Source organism: Aplidium turbinatum, chromosome 8 (genome assembly GCF_918807975.1).
Source record: "Aplidium turbinatum chromosome 8, kaAplTurb1.1, whole genome shotgun sequence".
NCBI lineage: Eukaryota > Metazoa > Chordata > Ascidiacea > Aplousobranchia > Polyclinidae > Aplidium > Aplidium turbinatum.
Genome location: NC_137479.1, coordinates 17349549 through 17367524, shown reverse-complemented (window position 1 = coordinate 17367524; position 17976 = coordinate 17349549). Strand labels below are relative to the sequence as shown.

General features: G+C 42.1%; 1 protein-coding gene across 3 annotated transcripts in view; it reads left to right on the top strand.

The window, feature by feature from the left end:
* Nucleotides 1-17976, top strand: part of LOC145775247 (talin-2-like) — a 37954-nt gene that overhangs the window by 14055 nt on the left and 5923 nt on the right. The window contains exons 16-44 of one of the 3 annotated variants that reach the window (XM_082586500.1): nt 629-790; nt 1154-1321; nt 1501-1698; nt 1946-2071; nt 2735-2866; nt 3250-3492; nt 3819-3935; nt 5416-5550; nt 5848-6060; nt 6175-6402; nt 6961-7080; nt 7496-7693; nt 7962-8101; nt 8511-8604; nt 8954-9166; nt 9353-9496; nt 9680-9841; nt 10221-10361; nt 10596-10777; nt 11031-11178; nt 11547-11633; nt 12183-12353; nt 14189-14218; nt 15577-15714; nt 15836-16060; nt 16267-16413; nt 16609-16778; nt 16933-17116; nt 17378-17503. In XM_082586500.1, the coding sequence (XP_082442626.1) occupies nt 629-790; nt 1154-1321; nt 1501-1698; nt 1946-2071; nt 2735-2866; nt 3250-3492; nt 3819-3935; nt 5416-5550; nt 5848-6060; nt 6175-6402; nt 6961-7080; nt 7496-7693; nt 7962-8101; nt 8511-8604; nt 8954-9166; nt 9353-9496; nt 9680-9841; nt 10221-10361; nt 10596-10777; nt 11031-11178; nt 11547-11633; nt 12183-12353; nt 14189-14218; nt 15577-15714; nt 15836-16060; nt 16267-16413; nt 16609-16778; nt 16933-17116; nt 17378-17503 (4542 nt within the window). Of the gene's footprint in view, nt 1-628; nt 791-1153; nt 1322-1500; nt 1699-1945; nt 2072-2734; nt 2867-3249; nt 3493-3818; nt 3936-5415; nt 5551-5847; nt 6061-6174; nt 6403-6960; nt 7081-7495; nt 7694-7961; nt 8102-8510; nt 8605-8953; nt 9167-9352; nt 9497-9679; nt 9842-10220; nt 10362-10595; nt 10778-11030; nt 11179-11546; nt 11634-12182; nt 12354-13377; nt 13450-14188; nt 14219-15576; nt 15715-15835; nt 16061-16266; nt 16414-16608; nt 16779-16932; nt 17117-17377; nt 17504-17976 lie in introns of all 3 variants that reach the window. The other 2 variants (XM_082586499.1, XM_082586501.1) reach the window with 2 other exon arrangements.

The following is a 17976-nucleotide window of genomic DNA, read 5'->3' as shown; positions in this document are numbered from 1 at the left end:
GATAAAAACAGAACACTTCACGCTTTTGTTAATTTCTTGCAATATTTTGGTACACATTTGTTTCAACGTACGTCGTACAGACGTACAATCTACTGAGCTCAATCATTATTTAGATTTTTTTTATTAAATATTTACGCCCTATTTTAAAGCGGCTTTTTTTTACTCAATTTGAATAATTCGCCGTGTGTTAATCTGTAATTAGGCATTGTTCAATTAGGTTGTCGTGAGATTGTACGTCACTCATGCATGCCTAACAATACTATGTCGTCATTGCGAAGGATAACATGTTATAAAACCACCTTCAATGCATTTCCCCGCCATCAAGCATACATTTAGTTGCCACATTAATAAACGTCTGATGGTTGAGTCACTCGCTTTCCAATTCCTTGTTTATTTTAGCGGTGACTTCCGGGTGATTACAATCCCATGAAAACTATTTATATTCTTCCGCGTGTTGTAAGTAGTTCGCTGGTTGATATTGAAAAGTCCTGAACTTTACTTAGACGAGCCAGGCGTTATTGGTTTCTCTTGACACCACAAGGCGTCTTGATTTCCTTCGGAAAGCTACGTCAGTAGTTGGTAGTTACGTCACTAGTTTCGATTGTATTCAACGAAACCCTTCTTCCAGGCTGCAAGGGACTTGACCGCGGCGATCAACGATCTTCTGCGAGTGGCTCAGCCCGGTAGCGGAGAGCCGCGAAAACATATTCTTGATGCCGCCGGCAAAGTGGGCGACGCCAGCCACGATATATTGAAGTACATCGGAGAGGGGGGCGACGACCATTTCCAAGTAGGTTGAAAATATCATCTACGAGTGATGTGATTTTTGTTATGTCTTCATGCAAACAAATAACGACTCGGCCTATTTTTTGGAAATAAGTTCTGAAAACTTGACTTTTGTATTTTTCACTACCAGTACAACTTTAGGCCTGTTTTTGTTCGGCTGGATATGAAATAAATTTTTTATTTTGCAAACCCACCCGAAGCGGATACTGCCTACGGGAAACGACAGAAGGAAGTCGTTCCCTCAGCTTGTACTAATAACTTTTTACTATATTGTTTTTTGTAAGTAAATTTAGCTTGGTGAGTCATCCCATCACCGATCTCCCCGGAATAACCATCGCTTGGCAAACCAAAGAAATGTTTTTCATAGGACATTCTAATGAACCTGGCCAAGCAAGTGGCAAACGCAACAGCAGCGCTGGTCATGAAGGCGAAGACGGTGGCCAGCAGGAGCAACGACCAGCCCATTCAGAACCAAGTGATTGCCAGCGCCACCCAGTGTGCACTGTCCACGTCACAACTCGTTGCCTGCACGAAGGTATGACGTCACAACTCGTTGCCTGCACGAAGGTATGCTGCTTGCAGTGCACAAGTCGCTGTTGACGTTATGGATTTATATAAAAAAAAAACTTTTGATTTCGTTACAACCCTACTGACAAATCACAAACCAACGTCTGTCATGTGAAAAAATAACGTAATAACGCCCGTCTTTTCAAGGTGGTTGGGCCTACCATAGCAAACCCGACCTGCCAAGAACAGCTGATAGACTCGGCGAGGGAGGTGTCACAGGCCGTGGACGGGTGCGTGGAATCCGCGCAGCTCGCCACCAACGACCAGAACCTGATGAACGCGCTCGGTGACGCGGCCACCGGTGTCGGGAAGGCACTGAACGATCTCATCAACCACATCAAGCGGGTAATGTCATCGGTTACTTGGTTAACTCTCAAGCTGTGACGCGCTTGCGCGAATTTAGGCGAGATGACTTGTGTAAACAAAAAGAGTGGATGGCATGTCGAAGGATTGTAGAAGGTCGCGTTTGTGTTTGGTGAAAACTTAAATCCTTCTTAGCTAATTTATATTATCTCTGTGCGGTGGTACGTTGTTTTTTTAATTCATCATGTTGATTGTTTTCGTCATGTTGATATTCGCGTTGTGTCGGCAGGGATCGGACCAAACTGGCGGCAAGTATGACGACCAGTGCGAGGCCATCTTGAACGCCACAGATAAGCTGTGCAATAGCATGGGCAATGCCGTGGTCATGGTCAAACAAGCACGTTTGCTGGGACAGGTATGTTTACTACACTGGTGTGACCTAGATAGCAAAATCCATCATTGTTACATTCAACGTTTGCAGACGTTAAGTCAATGTAAAAATGACGGATTTTGCTGTCTGGGCAGTTGCATGGGCGGACTGTCCTGTTTCAAACGCGTGTGTATTCTCAAGGGTGCAATGTTGTAAGGGTAATCAAATTCAAAAGTCGACGCCTTTTTGATTGGTAGAAGTGTCTTTCCACTCCTCTCGTTACATTACCATCGCTTTGAAATCCAACACCCGCTGCCTTCAGTGCAAGTTGTCCACGTCTATAAATCGATGGCAGAATCGATATCTTTCATTATTTCTTTCTTGAACTCCATTGTCATGTAGATTTGTTCTCACCACCTAGTCGGCAGCAGTTGTCTGACATCAGCTTTTGTTGTCTTGGTAACAATAATTGATGGCTGCTTTCAAACCTACCTGACTTTCAACGCGGGATTTTATCGATCGACAATGAAACTGCGTTGTATTGCTTCGCTTAAAATGTAATTTGTTTTCCAAGAAGAACCGTGACATTTTAATTATGTTTTGTTTCATGATTGTCACAAAATCAAGCTCACTTTTTGCGATCTGGCATAATGTGCTATTTTTTGTGAAAGCTACCAACCTAATGCTTGTCTTGATATCTTCCGGCAGACCACATCAGACCTTGTCAACATGCTCAAGTTGGAAGCGGAGGAGGTTGGAGACGATGACCAGAGAAAGAAACTGCTCGCAGCTGCCAAGTTACTCGCTGATGCCACTGCCAAGATGGTTGAAGCTGCCAAGGTATTGCTAAGTGTTTGTTTGTTTGACATGAAACCATGTTCAATTTTGTTAAAAGTTTGCGTAAACTTTTATGGTTCAAATACTGTTCATATTTTTAAATACTGATAGTAATTTATTGTAGAACGCTGTGGTAAAAGATGCGTTTGAAATGCGTATTTTATTGTGACGTGAAATTAAACGGAACCAGCACATTTTTCTTCGAAAAAAAGGAAACGCTGTGACTGATAAAAGTAACAGTCATGTAAACGCGTAGTCGAGTGCGTTGAATTCAACAATTGAAGCTCATCTGTGTCGCTTTAAGTTTAAGTTTTAAGGCCAAAAACGGATTTCTACACTTATACTTAACCTGCGTAAGACGTGCAATAATGACCGCTCTTTTGTAGGGTGCAGCAGGCAACCCGCACGATTCCCAACAGCAGCAGAATCTCAAAGCGGCGGCCGAGAACCTCCGCGCGGCCACCAACGCTGCCACGTCGAATGAGTTGCGGAAGAAACTCGTCCATCGTTTGGAAGCAGCCGCAAGACAAGCTGCCGTCGCCGCCACCCAGACCATTGCTGCTGCCAACGCTGCCGAGCCTCACAACACCAACAAGGCCAGTCAGCACCAGCTTGTAGCCCACAGCAAGGTTTGTCAACTGTTTCTGTTAATAAATGCATAGAAAAGCAGGAAACGCCGTTTGCTTCCAATGCTTTTTTACACGTTTGACGAGTAGCTCGCTTTGGGCCGATGTTGCGTAGGCTGATGTGAGTTTGATCTTAAAACAATTGAACCACCCGCAGTTACCCACATTTTAAGTGGTGGTATAATAACGGCAAATCGAACTTGGTATTGGCTGAGTCACATTTGGATTTGACAATTTTAATTCAAATTCATGTTTAAGGAATCTGGTTTTGCATCATTTTTATCTTATAGCTTTGAAACGAAATAAGATATTTTGCTTTTACAACACAGAATCTCCAACAAGAGCACATTCCCAAGCTCCTTCAAGGCATACATCAAGCCTATGAAGACCCGGAAAGCGCCACTGCTCAACAGAACCTCATAAACGCTTCAAACGATTTCGTGCCGGTAATTTCATGCGGCATGGATGTTTTGTATTTATGATCTTTAACATCGTTAATGTGATGAGTTATAGACCTTCCTTGATTTTCCTTAATTCTTGGCGTGACAATTGTCAATCCGCTTGAACGCGAATGTGCGAAAGGTTATGTTTTGGCATGTATGACCGCCTCATGCTTGCTTTCGTATTGGTCGGGCAAGGAATCAGTGTAAAACATTTGGTGGAAAACAACGAGAAACACCAGGTCTTGTAATTTAGAGCTCAATTCATTCTTACCCGCTCGTCCATTCACAGATCTTCCAATATCGCCAGTAACACAAAATTCTGTTAATTTTATTGAATAGTTTTGCTCAATGTTCCATCATTCAGTATTAAAACAGAGAGAGACTGTTCACCAGGCATTTTATAATAAAAGTAATTTGCGTTCTTCTGGTGACTATTTACTAGGTTACCTCCTGATGTTAAAGATGATAACTAGCTTTTGTATTTCCGACGTTTCGTCAGTCACCACGAAAACTTGCTTGCATACAGCGACCCAAACCGAAACCTTCGCTTCCTCCTTATAAATCTTTTACTTGTCTTCCTTACATAAGGGGGGTAACCGACAAAATTCAGCGTATCCTTTATGGCATAGGAATCAAAGTTGCGATGAAACCCTATCTGACAATAGGTAAATACCTTCCCTCGGCTAAAGACCCCATGAAAGAAGGTGAAGTTTCTGGATTGATCTACCAAGTTCCGTGTCATGACTGTGATTTAATCTACATTGGACAGACAAAACGTGACCTTAAATCTAGAATCAACGAGCACCAAAGAGCTATTAAATTTCAACGTCCGGAGCATTCCGCTCTTTGCAAACATTCTATAAATTCAGACCATAAAATTACTTGGACCAACGCTACCATTCTTAAAACTGAAAAGGATTACACAAAAAGATTATTTACAGAAAAGTGGTACATAAACCAGAAAGCACAACATGCTCTCAACCAGAAAGATGGTCAGAATTTTCCCTCTGTGTACAAAAAATTACTTTAACTTTAACTTCACCTTTTCCATTCTCAGTGCGTCTTCTCTATCATTGTTATTGCCAATTCCCTTGGTTTCTGTCTTGTCTGATGACTTTTCAATGTTTCTTGACGGTGGCCCAATAGATAGATAAATTTACGCTGTTGGAAAGCAGCCTACTGGTTTTAGGCATTCACTGCATTCAGTTTAACCTCTAGGTGTCTTGTTGCGTGTTTTAATTCTGATTCTTGCTGCTTACTTTATTCATTTTATCAGTACGTTTTTGTGTTGTGCCATCGTTGCTGAACAGGTTGTGTTAACCTGTTTTAGCCACCTTGATAAAGTCAGTCGTGCTGACTGACGAAACGTCGGAAATACAAAAGCTAGTTATCATCTTTAACATCAGGAGGTAACCTAGTAAATAGTCACCAGAAGAACGCAAATTACTTTTATTATTCAGTATTAACTTACTTCCTGTTGCAGCCTGGCACAAAAATGGTTGGCTATTCAAAGGCCATCGTGCCGACCGTCAATGACCAGTCCACTGCATTGCAACTGGCCAATTGCACCAAGAAGCTGGCACTTTCCATAGCCGAACTGAAGAACGCTACAGTTAAGGTCAGTGGCCGGCTGGCCGCCATTCTGCAACTTTATCTTATCCTACTCTTATACGTATAGTGGTTAGGGTTAATATTCAACCCATTAAGTGTAAATGGTAAATGATAGACTGCTGCCCGACAAAACATTACTTTAACATTCTAATGCGGTCAATAGATGTTGTATAAGACAGTTATCATCAGACCAACAACAAAAATTCGTCAAATCGTTAAAAACCAAGCTAACTGAAGAGCTGTGAGTGCAGTTATCAAACGTATTTCCCGCTTTCACTACTTCAACAAATCAACTGAACCACAGGCTGCCGAAGTGTGTGGGCCGAGCGGTATAGATGCGGCCTTGGAGACCGTCCACGCTTTGGACAGGCAGTTGTCGGATTACTGCAGCGACGCCAGGGACGACAGACTCCAACCACTACCCGGCCAGACCATGAAGTCGTGCGCCCAAGAGTTGGGATCAAGTTCTAAAACAGTTGGAGCTTCCATGGCTCAACTTTTAACCGCCGCAGCTCAGGTACGGACTTAAGTGTCTAAATTCCATGTTTTTTCAGCTCGCAAATGTTGCCATTTTACATCGTTTCAGCGTTGTGAAACGTCCACGTTTTGTCAAGTGTGATTGCTTTCAAAGGGAAATGAAGACTACACCGGCATGGCTGCCAGGGACACAGCCAATGCTCTTCGGACGCTGGTCGGAGCAGCTCGAGGTGTGTCCGCCAATCTTCCCGATCTCGATTCGCAGCTTCACTTGTTGGAGACCGGTCGGGATGTGATGGAGAAATCCGTCAATCTCATGCAAGAAGCTAAACTTGCTGTTGAAGATCCGGAAAACCCTCAGAACAGGCAGCGACTCGCTCAGGTACGTGTGGCAGGTTTAGCCTGAGAACATGCGATTTTTTGCATTGGCATTCATTGCACTGTCACATAAACACATGTCGCAATCAATCTGGCCAGATATTGAGTTACTACCAATAATAGTAAAGTGTTTCAATAAACGTTGAGCTAACGCTGGTCTAACAACAGCGTGTGTACAGCGCAAACGTACGTGATGCTCATTGCTTACAAGCAGATAGTTTCAGTGCAGTTGCTTGCGTTTGTACCCCAAATCCATTTCCTTATTGCTGTGTAAATTAACGAGAACTATATTTACATTATTTAGTGCCATAAGGTACCTAGTGTATCTATCAGGGTATCGAACTCTCATTTACCGACTCTGAGACATGCTATATTCACTCAGCCAGGGAGGTGTCATCTGTAGCAAGCATAGCACAATATGATATAATCGCCTCATTTGATGTATGTTGCTGCCCTTCCCACTTCCCAATAACATATGCAAACAAGCGATAGTGAAGCTCTATATGTCAGTGCGGAGCAAAAATCGCAAAAATCATTAAAGCATGCTGATGTTCTCTCGCAGGTTGCTAAAGACGTGTCGCATGCCTTGAACAACTGCATCAACTGTCTGCCCGGTCAGAGGGATGTTGATGAGGCCCTGAAGAACATTGCTGATAGCAGCAAGCGACTGCTTGCTAACCAGGTATTTGACACTTTTAACAATATGATTCAACTAGAAGATAGAAATTGTAACGACAAATCATGTTTGCAAGTTTTGAAGATTCATGGACCTTTATTTATTTAATTTTTTTTTATCATTTATGTTGATTTGAAGGTTCTTGTAAAGTTTCCTTTTTCTTGATGTCATATTTCATTTTTACTTTTCACGTACGCTTACCTTTGATACCGTTTCATCCTATCCAGTATCATGATGAATTGAAGAAGCGAAACAAGAAACACATTCGCTTGAAAAACTCCAAACTTCAACAACAGGTTCATTTTCTCTTTTCTATTCCATCATTTCTCTATATCTTGACTTTTTTTCACTTTTCAAAACTCTCTTCAAACTTTCTCACTCATGACTCACGGCTCAAGAATTGCTGACTAATCGTTCACAGTTTCCCGCCACGTCATCGAACTTCCAAACCGCGCAATCCCAGTTGAACAAGACTGCTGAGGAACTGAACATAGCGGCCAACGACTTGGTCGGTGCCTGTCGTGGCACGCCGACCGAGCTGGCAGCTTCAAGCAACAACTACAACGACCGCTTCACGGAGCTGCTCGACGCCGGTCTCAACGTCGCCGGACAGTCAAGAGTGAGATATTTTATCTATAGTTGAAAAAGAGCGACTATATTGAGTTAATTTCACATAGTGAGTAGATATTTTCTTAATCGATTCTTTTTGCTTTAAAATTTTATTGCAACAGAAGGTGGCAAGAGCAAGACGTTTGCTGAAAAGTGGCTGTAACGTTGTAGTTTTGTGAGCACGTCGTCTGTAAATGCGATGGAATCATTGATGCGTCAAAACCTTGTTACGAATAAGCAAATGACGTCACAACAAATACAATCATCTCGTACCACAGGACAGTGACGACCAGAACCACGTGGTTGGCAACTTGAAGAGCATATCGATGGCTTCCAGTAAACTTCTGCTGGCCGCCAAGGCTCTCTCGGCTGATCCTGGCGCGCCCAATGCCAAGAACCAACTGGCTGCAGCTGCTCGGTAAAGTGAAAATTATTGATTGTCACTTAAAACATTACAGTGTGGGGATCTCAGCTTAGATAAGAAGTTAACATGACATTTGAATAGTGAAATCTTACTTTACCAACTTTTTCTCGTACAATTTCGGCTTTCACACATCCTGCTAATGCAAAGACAGTCTTAAGTAGTAGTGTTAGTAACGTAGTCTTGTTATAACCTTGATTAAACAAAACATGCGAGTAATTGTTCAACAAATCGTCACCATATGTAGACTGTTTTGTTTTAACTAGCATTATATCCCAGATAGGGAAATCCGTCATTTTATAATGAACGTTTGCAGACGTTAAATCAATGTAAAAACGACGGATATTGCCGTCTGGGATGTTGACTGCCATTCACCACTATCATGAATCGGTGTTGTCGTCCACAGGGCGGTCACAGAAAGCATCAACAATCTGATCACTCATTGCACACAAACCGCTCCGGGACAGAAGGAATGCGACAACGCCTTACGCCAACTCAAGGCAACTGTTTGTTCGCTTTCAACTTGATACTTTTACCCAGCCAGCAATAGCAAATCACTCCATTGTACATTGATTAGACATTAAATCAATGTAAGAAGGACTTATTTGCTAGCAACGTAACTCATTTTTCCTCCATGCACATCAGATTGCATATATCGTGTGCTGTAGCAAACTTTATTCATTGTACAGTTTTTTTTCTTGATAGCAACACTGTCCACTGGTTGCTGCGCCTGGATGGAATAGCGTGGCTGCTGCGGTCTAGTACGCAAGAAGATAATACAATTTTAAAACTTTATTGGACTAATAACTGTTTTAGCCTTGTTATCCTTTCATGCAACATATTCTCCAGACGGTCAAAGAAATGCTGGAAAATCCAAACGAGCCAGTAAACGATTTCTCCTACTTCGATTGCCTGGAGAGCGTCATGGACAACTCCAAGCTGCTCGGCGAATCGATGAGCGGCATCACTCAACACGCCCGCGCGAGCGAGCTAGAGAGCTTTGGTGAAGCGGTTGTCTCGACGCAGAAGTCGCTGATTGGACTCACTGAAGCCGCCGCTCAGGTTTAACTTCAGATTAATCGAAGTATTCTTCATTTGCACTGAAAATGAAATTTTAGCCTTTCACAATCTTTAAAGCCACTACCGTGCTAATACACCATGCAGTATATTGTTCTAACGCTTTTACGTACCTCTAACCTGACTATGCTTGGATGGATCTTTTTTGTTATAATTAATTTTTACTTTCAGGCTGCTTACCTGGTAGGCATAGCAGATCCGAACAGTGAAGCAGGCACTCAAGGCTTAGTGGACCAGACTCAATTCGCTCGCGCCAACCAGGCCATACAGATGGCTTGTCAAAGCCTTATTGACCCTTCCAGCAACCAAACACAAGTAACGGATTCGTTTTGCAATTTTTGATGTTTTGCGTCAATTTACTTCAAAATTTCTTTCATTGCAATCTCGACTGTTTTATGACGTAAAAATGAAATATTTCTTTAAAATGTTTTTGCTTGTAACAACCAACGAACTCCGGTATTCTGTTTGATGTTAATTTCAATTTGGTCGCTTTCAAAGGTGCTTTCTGCTGCCACCATCGTCGCCAAGCACACCTCCGCGCTGTGCAACGTATGCCGGGTGGCCTCCAACAAGACAAACAACGCGGTGGCCAGGAAGCATTTTGTGCAGTCGGCCAAGGAGGTCGCCCACGCCACCGCCAACCTCGTACGGACAATCAAGGTGAAGATAGTTTGATGATTGTATCTTAAACGTTTGTTAACGTTAATAATTTGTTCTTGGTCTGTGTAACACGGATGAGCAAACCGATGGAAAACTTAGCCAAGTGAAACGCCTAAGATGGCACTTTTGGTTGGTTTGGAAATTGACCAGCAATTCTGTTCTTTTTCAACGTCTGCAGACACTGAGAAAGCCACCAGCTCGCTGTTCATAAAACGCAACACTTTGGCTTAATTTTAACTCATCAGATTTACAACGGTATCAAATCTGTAAAAACTGCTATAAACGTGTAACAATTTTCACAACCAACTTTTTTCTCTTTTTGTAAAAGAATAAGTGAGATCGTAACATACCTGGCTAATCTTTCTCTTGTATCCACCAGGCCCTCGATGGCAACTTCTCGGAGGAGAACAGAGCAAATTGCGCACAAGCCACCAGACCTCTCACCGACGCCGTGGAGAATCTCACCACATTTGCTTCCAACCCGGAGTTTGCAAGTGTACCGGCCAAGATCAGCGACGATGTGCGTTTTTTTTTCAAAGTCACGTTGATTAAGCGTCTAATAACGTTGAACTTGCGTAAAGCAACTTTGTGTTAATTTGTCGAATGGTAACTGAACGCCCTTCGGCTACAAATGCTCCATCTCAGACAACAAATCTCGCTTTTACATTGATTCAACGTCTCTAGACGTTATGTTGGTTGTCTTGTATCAAAGAATCTTTTCGAAAGCAACTAACCAGCCTACGTCATCATGCAGGCTCGCGAAGCTCAACAACCGATCATCGAGTCCGGACAGCAAATGTTAGAGAGCTCGAGCGACTTGATCAAAACCGCCCGCAAGCTCGCCAACAACCCGAAGGATCCCCCCACCTGGCAAGTGATGGCTGGCCACTCTCGTGTGGTATCTGACTCCATCAAGAAGCTCATTGCTAACATCAGGTGAGTGATGCAAGAACTCTACAGTTGTCCAGCGCCAGAAATCGTTTGCTGATTGATTGGACAAGGTTAAAGCTGTAAGCAAGTAAATAAATAGCCACAGGTTCAGTGTTGTATTTTGTGGAAGTTGATTCTAGCCAAAGATCATGACGTGTCTTAACGTAGATGGTAGCGATGTGCCAGTTCAAAGTTGACCGAGAGCAGTGACACAAAAATGGCGGTTACATTGTTTCGACATCTTTCATACAAAACACAGGGACAACGCCCCAGGCCAGAGGGAATGTGACGAAGCGATTGACGTCATCAACGACTCGATCAAGCAGCTGAACCACGCCTCGCTCGCCGCTATGGACCAAGCCTTGCCACCGAGAGGAGACAACACACTCAACGGATTCCAAGCGATGGTAAACTGTCTTAAGTTTTATACTTTCTTACGATAAGCAGAATGATTAATTCTCTGGAAATCCAACTGCTTGGCACAATTTTATCAGGCCAGTTTCGATTTTTCTTTTCTGTGTTGGTTGTTATCAACGCTGCTGGTACGTTATCTAATTTGGATAGAGTGTCGTTCTCATTATATTTGCAACTCCTTTTGTAATACCCAAGAATCTTTTTTTGTTGTAATCACAAAGTTTTTACACAAAGTTGCAGTCAATAAAAATTTAAAGTGTTTCTTGCTCTTTTTCCTCTGACGTAGTATTAGCTTGAGCAATTGAGCATACTTAAGTCTTCAAACTAGTGATTATTTACTAAAACAACGTTAACCTGACAGGTAGTGGACACGGTTAACCAAATCAGCACCTGCATTGATCCGCTGGCTGATGCTGCAAAGGGTGACGCCGCCCATCTTGGACGGCAGGTGAGTTGAATATGAAAACCATTAACTTGACGGACAGTAATTGAGTCTACACTTTTTCTGGGCTACCTTCTTCAAAGATTTTAGAATGGTTGTCATTGTTTCCCCTGAGTTTCTGGTAGAGTTGTTCTTATTTCTGCAATAGCCTGTTGAATTCGGCATTAAGAGCTTGACTTATGCAAGAATGCGGCCAAGTCAAACCCGCATGCGGCCATTGGCATCCTTCGATAGTTTTTTTCCCACTGCATAACCCTGCCTCTGTTGGGTCTCATATCAGTTTACCTTCATATTTGAAGATCATTTCACTGTCCACTCTTTATGCATCGTTGTCGGGAATTCTTTGCAATTCTTTTGTAATTGTGTACATCATCGTTGAACTCCAGATGACAATAAGCAACGACAATAGGGTCTTTTTGCTGTTGTCAATCAAGGAAACTGCCCTTCATGAGCTTCGTTCCACGTCTGTGCTGCGTTAGTCGTCAATCTGAAAAGAATTTTTTTGATGAAATGGTAAATCCAATTGTGCCAGAGCTCAAACGCTTTTTCTCGCAGGTTGCGCAAATGGCGAGTTACTTTGAGCCGCTTGCTAGCGCCACGATCGGTGCTGCCTCGAACTCGGCCAACCACCAGAGGCAGATGGATATTTTAGACTACAGCAAGACCTTGGCAGAATCCGCCTTGCAACTCATGTACGCTGCCAAGGAGGGCGGTGGCAACCCGAAGGTGATTTCTTATTTCATTGCTTCGCTCCGTTTATAAATTTAAATCTTTTGGTAATATCACAGTCGTTCATTTACTATGACGAATGGGACCAGTATGGCCGTAGTTTCCCACCTAGCAAAAATTGCCATTTTGACGTCAACGTCTAGCGACGTTCATACGATGTCATAATGCCAACTTTCGGTTGCATTCTTCTGCAAGACTTTGGACGAGAAGTGTTTGACAGAGGAGTGGGTTGATTTCACGAAATCTTCTCGCGACAATGTGTCTACTGTCGTTGACTTTCGTTCTTTAACTTATCTAACCCGGCTCCACTCTTTGTCGAAGGCGTCGACTCGCGATGTCTGAGCATTACAATGGCAGACCGGCCTGTCGCTGCTAACCGCATTGAGCTGATACGCTGCTACGACCAGTTGAGCACATACCAGGCACTGGTGGTGTTGAAGGGCGGTTGATAACCAAACTAATGGTTGACGACATGATTAACGTCTTGACATATTGGCGTCTGGTTATACTACGCAACTGAGTGTTGTCGTGTGGACATTTGAATGTATGCTTAACTGCTTATGCAAATATATATCGTGTGTGTTGAACACTTGAACAGCCTTAAGTTTTAAATGGATGCTGTAGTTTTTTCATGCTTTTTATGAGCAATACATGCATTAAATAGCAACGACATTCAACAAACATAAAAGTCAACTTTCATTGGTTTCTAAATAGGTTTTCGAAAGTTGAATAGATTGAACAATATGCTATTTCTGTAAGACGAAGTTACTTGTAATAACAGGTGACCAAAGTACAATAGTTTCAAAAAAAAAATCGGAGCTGCTTTACGTCCAGTTGCTGAAGCATGGTTTAACCATTTCCAACAATAACAGTTATCGGCGTTAAGAAATATTCCCTGTAACTTATAAAGAACGCTTTCTGCTCCATTTGTGTTATAAATTCCCAATGTCTTCTTCGTTGAGGAAGATGTTATCTTCAGGAGGAGCCATTGTTTTAATCTCTTATTGATTTTGCACAACAGGACCCTCAGTTGCACATGCACAATAACGCGAGCGGCGAGTTTGTTCGCCACGAACCAAACCACCGCGTACTGGTGTGTATGCGACCGCTGCTTACCCTAACCGGGCTGTGTAGATTGTTTCACAATTTTGTACCAACTTCTCGTAAATTGATCCAAAATTGGTGAAATTTGATTGTAATTCTAACAACAAGAAATAACTTTTTCAAGCTTCCAAGATCAACATTGTTATTTTTTGGCCATTTTTTCCCAAAAAACAACTTCTACTAAAAACTTCTGAATGTAATTTACATTGCTTTTAACATCACGCCTCAGCGAGTTGATATGTACCTGTTGACATACTCGACTCGTCTGGTGACTCTTGTGTTTAATTTCTTGTCTTTTCCAATAATTTGCATGCGGTAGACTTCTGTAGTTTGGCATTAGACGTTGATTTATTGCTCTGAACCTAGCACTGGAAGTATGACTCATACTAAACTTTGTAAGAACCGTAATACTAACTTAACAATTTTGTAGAAATGTTTGCGTGCTCTTAACGTACGACTTGTATGTAAGAAGCTCACCCAAGTAGCAACTCAACCATTTCTTTGGAATGTTTCATATTGAAGGCTTGAAGAGCATACAAGTTTTATCACTCTGTGTATCCAGCCATCTAATAAGTCCTTTTTGCATATATTTTACGCCTAGATTTGTTATTCCGTTCAATTTTGTGAGAAAAAAATGAGTGATTTACTAGCTGGGTACACAGCTTTTAAAGTACAAATTAACAAATTTTACCTAATGCCAACTCTAAATTGAAAGCATTTTCTTTTAGCCTGCCGTTCATGGGTCAGGAGGTAGAAAGGTTGGGTACATGTTTCTATTTCATGTCGTTTTTGTTCAAATTTTTCTTTCTATTTTGATTGGTGATCAGTGTTCTGAAACAATGAAACTGGTTTGTTTTTACGTTTGATCAACAAAAATATAACCAAGATTTGTCACGACTTTTGTTGGAGTAAGTAAAATCCAGTTACTAATCATTTTTTCCAGAAAATGAATTGTTTCTAATTTTTTTTTTAATTGGTTTCAACCACTTTCTATGCATCGTGAGTTCTTCCCACTTTTTCAGAAATCTCAAGTTCTTTGTTAAATGATCAAGGATAAAATTGCAAACATCGGAACTTTCTTACATTTTCCTAATCCTTTGCGCAACATGCTCATAAATACATAATAACAACGTGAAAATCGAATTTGAAGATTACGACCAGTGTGACATACAATAAGTAGAGAATTCTTTGACGAAATGTGAGCGTGATTTTTCTTGCATGATCATCATCTGTGATTCTGGTTCATGACTCATGGTCATCATTTGTGATTTTCATCGTGATTTTGTTAGATTTGTCATTTTGAATTATCACGCTTAACGTGAAAACGAGCAAATTATGCTAAGCACGCATTGTACTGTAGTTCTTAGCTGTTGTTGACCATGTAGATTAAACCTATTTTTTTTCAACCAATGCTATTGCTGAACCTGCAGCACTTTTCACCTTGCATGATAAAATCCAAGTAAATTGTATGACTGGCCTTTTGTGATTGCTCACCGGTATTCTGAAATAACGATGCTTTAACAACGACCTTGAAAATTTAATACGAATTTGTTTAATTTCGGTGAAATTTCAGTTGTTGCTAGAATCGCTGCTGCTGCTGCAGTTTCATGAAGAAAAATTCATGGAATGGAGTGAAGTTAACTTGATTGATGAATCTAAGTGTCTAACTGCCATGTTTACAACAATCAGTCGCCGTTTATGTAATTGTAGAACCACTAATGGTGACTGCATAGTTTTTCAAAATTTTAATTCATTCTTTATATCATGATGTGATTTCTCAGTAAATTTCACATTGTTTTTAAAATTTGTGTTGGTTCAAATCTTTGATTTTCCAGTAAATGTATTTTTATTGCTTTTTGACAAAACTTTTGGCAGTTGCAATTAAAGTTTTATTATAATACGGTTTGTTTGAGATTCTAATTAATCTAGAAATTTAACGCTTGCAGTGTTAGTGGATGTAAAAAGTCTGAGGTAGTTTTGAGTCCAGTGACGTAAATTGTAGTAAAACGTGACCACGTGATAACAGATTCTTGAAGTTTCCCTTTTAAACATGTTGATTGTCGTAGACGTTGATTTTGCATAAACTAACAAAGTTCTGCTGTGAACACAAAAACAGGCGGAAAACACCCACGAAGCCATCGACGAGGCGGCCGATGCGACCAAGGAAGCGATCGAGGACCTCCTCAAATCTGTGCAGGAGGCACCGGAGGCGCTGATGAGCGGTCTCGTTGATTCAGTTGCTTTGGCAACAGAGGTAACCCGGATGTCGAGATAACTAAAGCTGGAAAGTTTTGCTGTTTGCGAAGAGCAATAAATTCATTTATTTTGAAAAAATGACGCGTTTGATGCTTTTTTAATATCGAACAACATTTCAGACACTTAACAAGAACGTTCATCCTGACGAGAACGACACGTTCGCCAACTACCAGACCAACATCGTGGAAAGGTGCCGCGCCATTGTGGTGGCCAGCAGTGAGATGGGTATGGCGATGAACAACAGACCGGAGGACTTGGGCGGACTCGCCAAGAAGGTCGCCCAGGAATATGGAGCGCTCACCACCGATGGCGCATATGCGATGGCTCTTGCTGACTCCAACGAGGTCTGTGGCAATCATGCTTTGCTTAAGTCTTTTGTTAAGAAATTTGGTGGTTGCTATAAACCTTTAACCTCCTTTCATCCCGTGTGTAAGAGGGTCGTAGATATTCAAGTAAACTTTATGTGGTTGTGGTATTGCTACCTTTGTGATTGTGTATTTGAACAATGGACAAAGTTTTATGTTACTTTTATTCTTTTAATTTTGTGCAGGTAAGTGCTCACATTCAGAAGAGCATCCAAGATTTAGGAGGAGCGTGTAAAGAGCTGATGAACGCCTCTGGACAAGTCCAAGGAGATCCAAGAGACATTCATGCGAAGAAAGAGTTAAATGAAGCAGGAAGGAATATTAAAGAGAAGGTGAGATACAGAATCAAACAATCAAATGTCATCTCTACCAACCTATCTTAAAGAATTGTTTCTACGCTCTTTGTGTGTCTCATATTATATGCTCGATTGAAACGTGTTGGTAAAGTTCAGCTCGCGTTAGACTCAACCTATGCGTTAAGAATTTGACGTAACTTTTCCTTTTCAACCGACGCCATTTTTCCACAGGTGTCGTACGTGATGTCATCTTTGCAGCAAGGTGGAAGGGGCACGCAAGCATGCATCACTGCGCACACCCATGTCCAAGGAATCATTGGAGATCTCGACACAACTCTCATGTTTGTCTCTTCTGGTGCTTTAAACACCGAGTCGGATGGCGAGACGTTTGCAGATCACAGGTTGGTGATTGCTTATGGTTTTACGCGACTTTTTATTTAACACGTTTTACGCTGGTTACGTTTTGACGTATCGCTCTACAAGTTACTTGAACGACGTCATAGGCATTGGATTTGTTTCGTGACCAGTAAATTATCTATCGATTTTTTGTTTTAGAGAAAAAATACTCTCGACTGCCAAGGCTTTGGTTGAGGACACCAAGCAACTGGTGAATGGCGCCGCAAGTGGCCATGAGAAGCTTGCCACTGCAGCCCAATCTGCTTCTTCCACCATAGACAAGCTTGCCGATGTCGTGAAGCGTGGAGCTACCAGTCTCGGATCCGACGACCCGGACACTCAGGTGCAACAATGTTTTGTCGTGTACAGGTTTATGTCTGTTTGCTGAAGAATTATATAGAGTGGATGGGAAGCAATGAAGCCAACTGCTCGGTCCACTTTTTAAGCATATCACTGAGCTACAACCGTGTGCTTTCGAAGGGTGTCGATCTTATGTTCCTTGCAGCACCGATCGGACGTCTGCAGACTTTCAATTGATGCAAAAAGGTTGAATTTTAATCTTTGGGCAAACGCTTCACCAGCTTCAACCCATCGCTTCTTCCAGGTTGTGCTGATCAATGCTGTGCGTGACGTAGCCTCCGCTCTTGCTGACCTCATCAATGCCACCAAGGACGCTTCTGGGAAATCGTCATCGGACAACGCCATGTTCCATCTCAAAGCTTCAGCGAAGGTTTGACTGAGATACGTTGTTTTACGTCTGTTCAAAGTGGCAATTGTAAAAAGCAGCCAAGACTTTCGGAGTGTTGCAGGCATTAGTTTAGTTTAGATCCACGTCGATTTATCGAAACATTGTTTCTTGCAGTCAATGATACTTATATCTCGTATGGTAACAATCCTCAGTCTTCTTCTTCGTTTGAACCTTCTTCGCCACTCCAAGGGTCGAGGGGCTCTGCCTTTTACCACCCTTGGGCAGTGGCGGCGACGCGGTCTAGATGTTTGGGCAGGTGTCGAGCAGCCATTCAATTGATTTGTCATCCAGTTCACGCAGACCACGCACACCATTTGGCGCATGGTAGATGGCGCAATTACAAATGGTGTGGTCTACGGTTTGTTCCTCCTTGCCACACTCACAAATCGCGGATGGAGCCATCCCCCATTTGTGCATGTTGGAGCGGAATAGTCCGACGCCAGTACGCAGGCGGT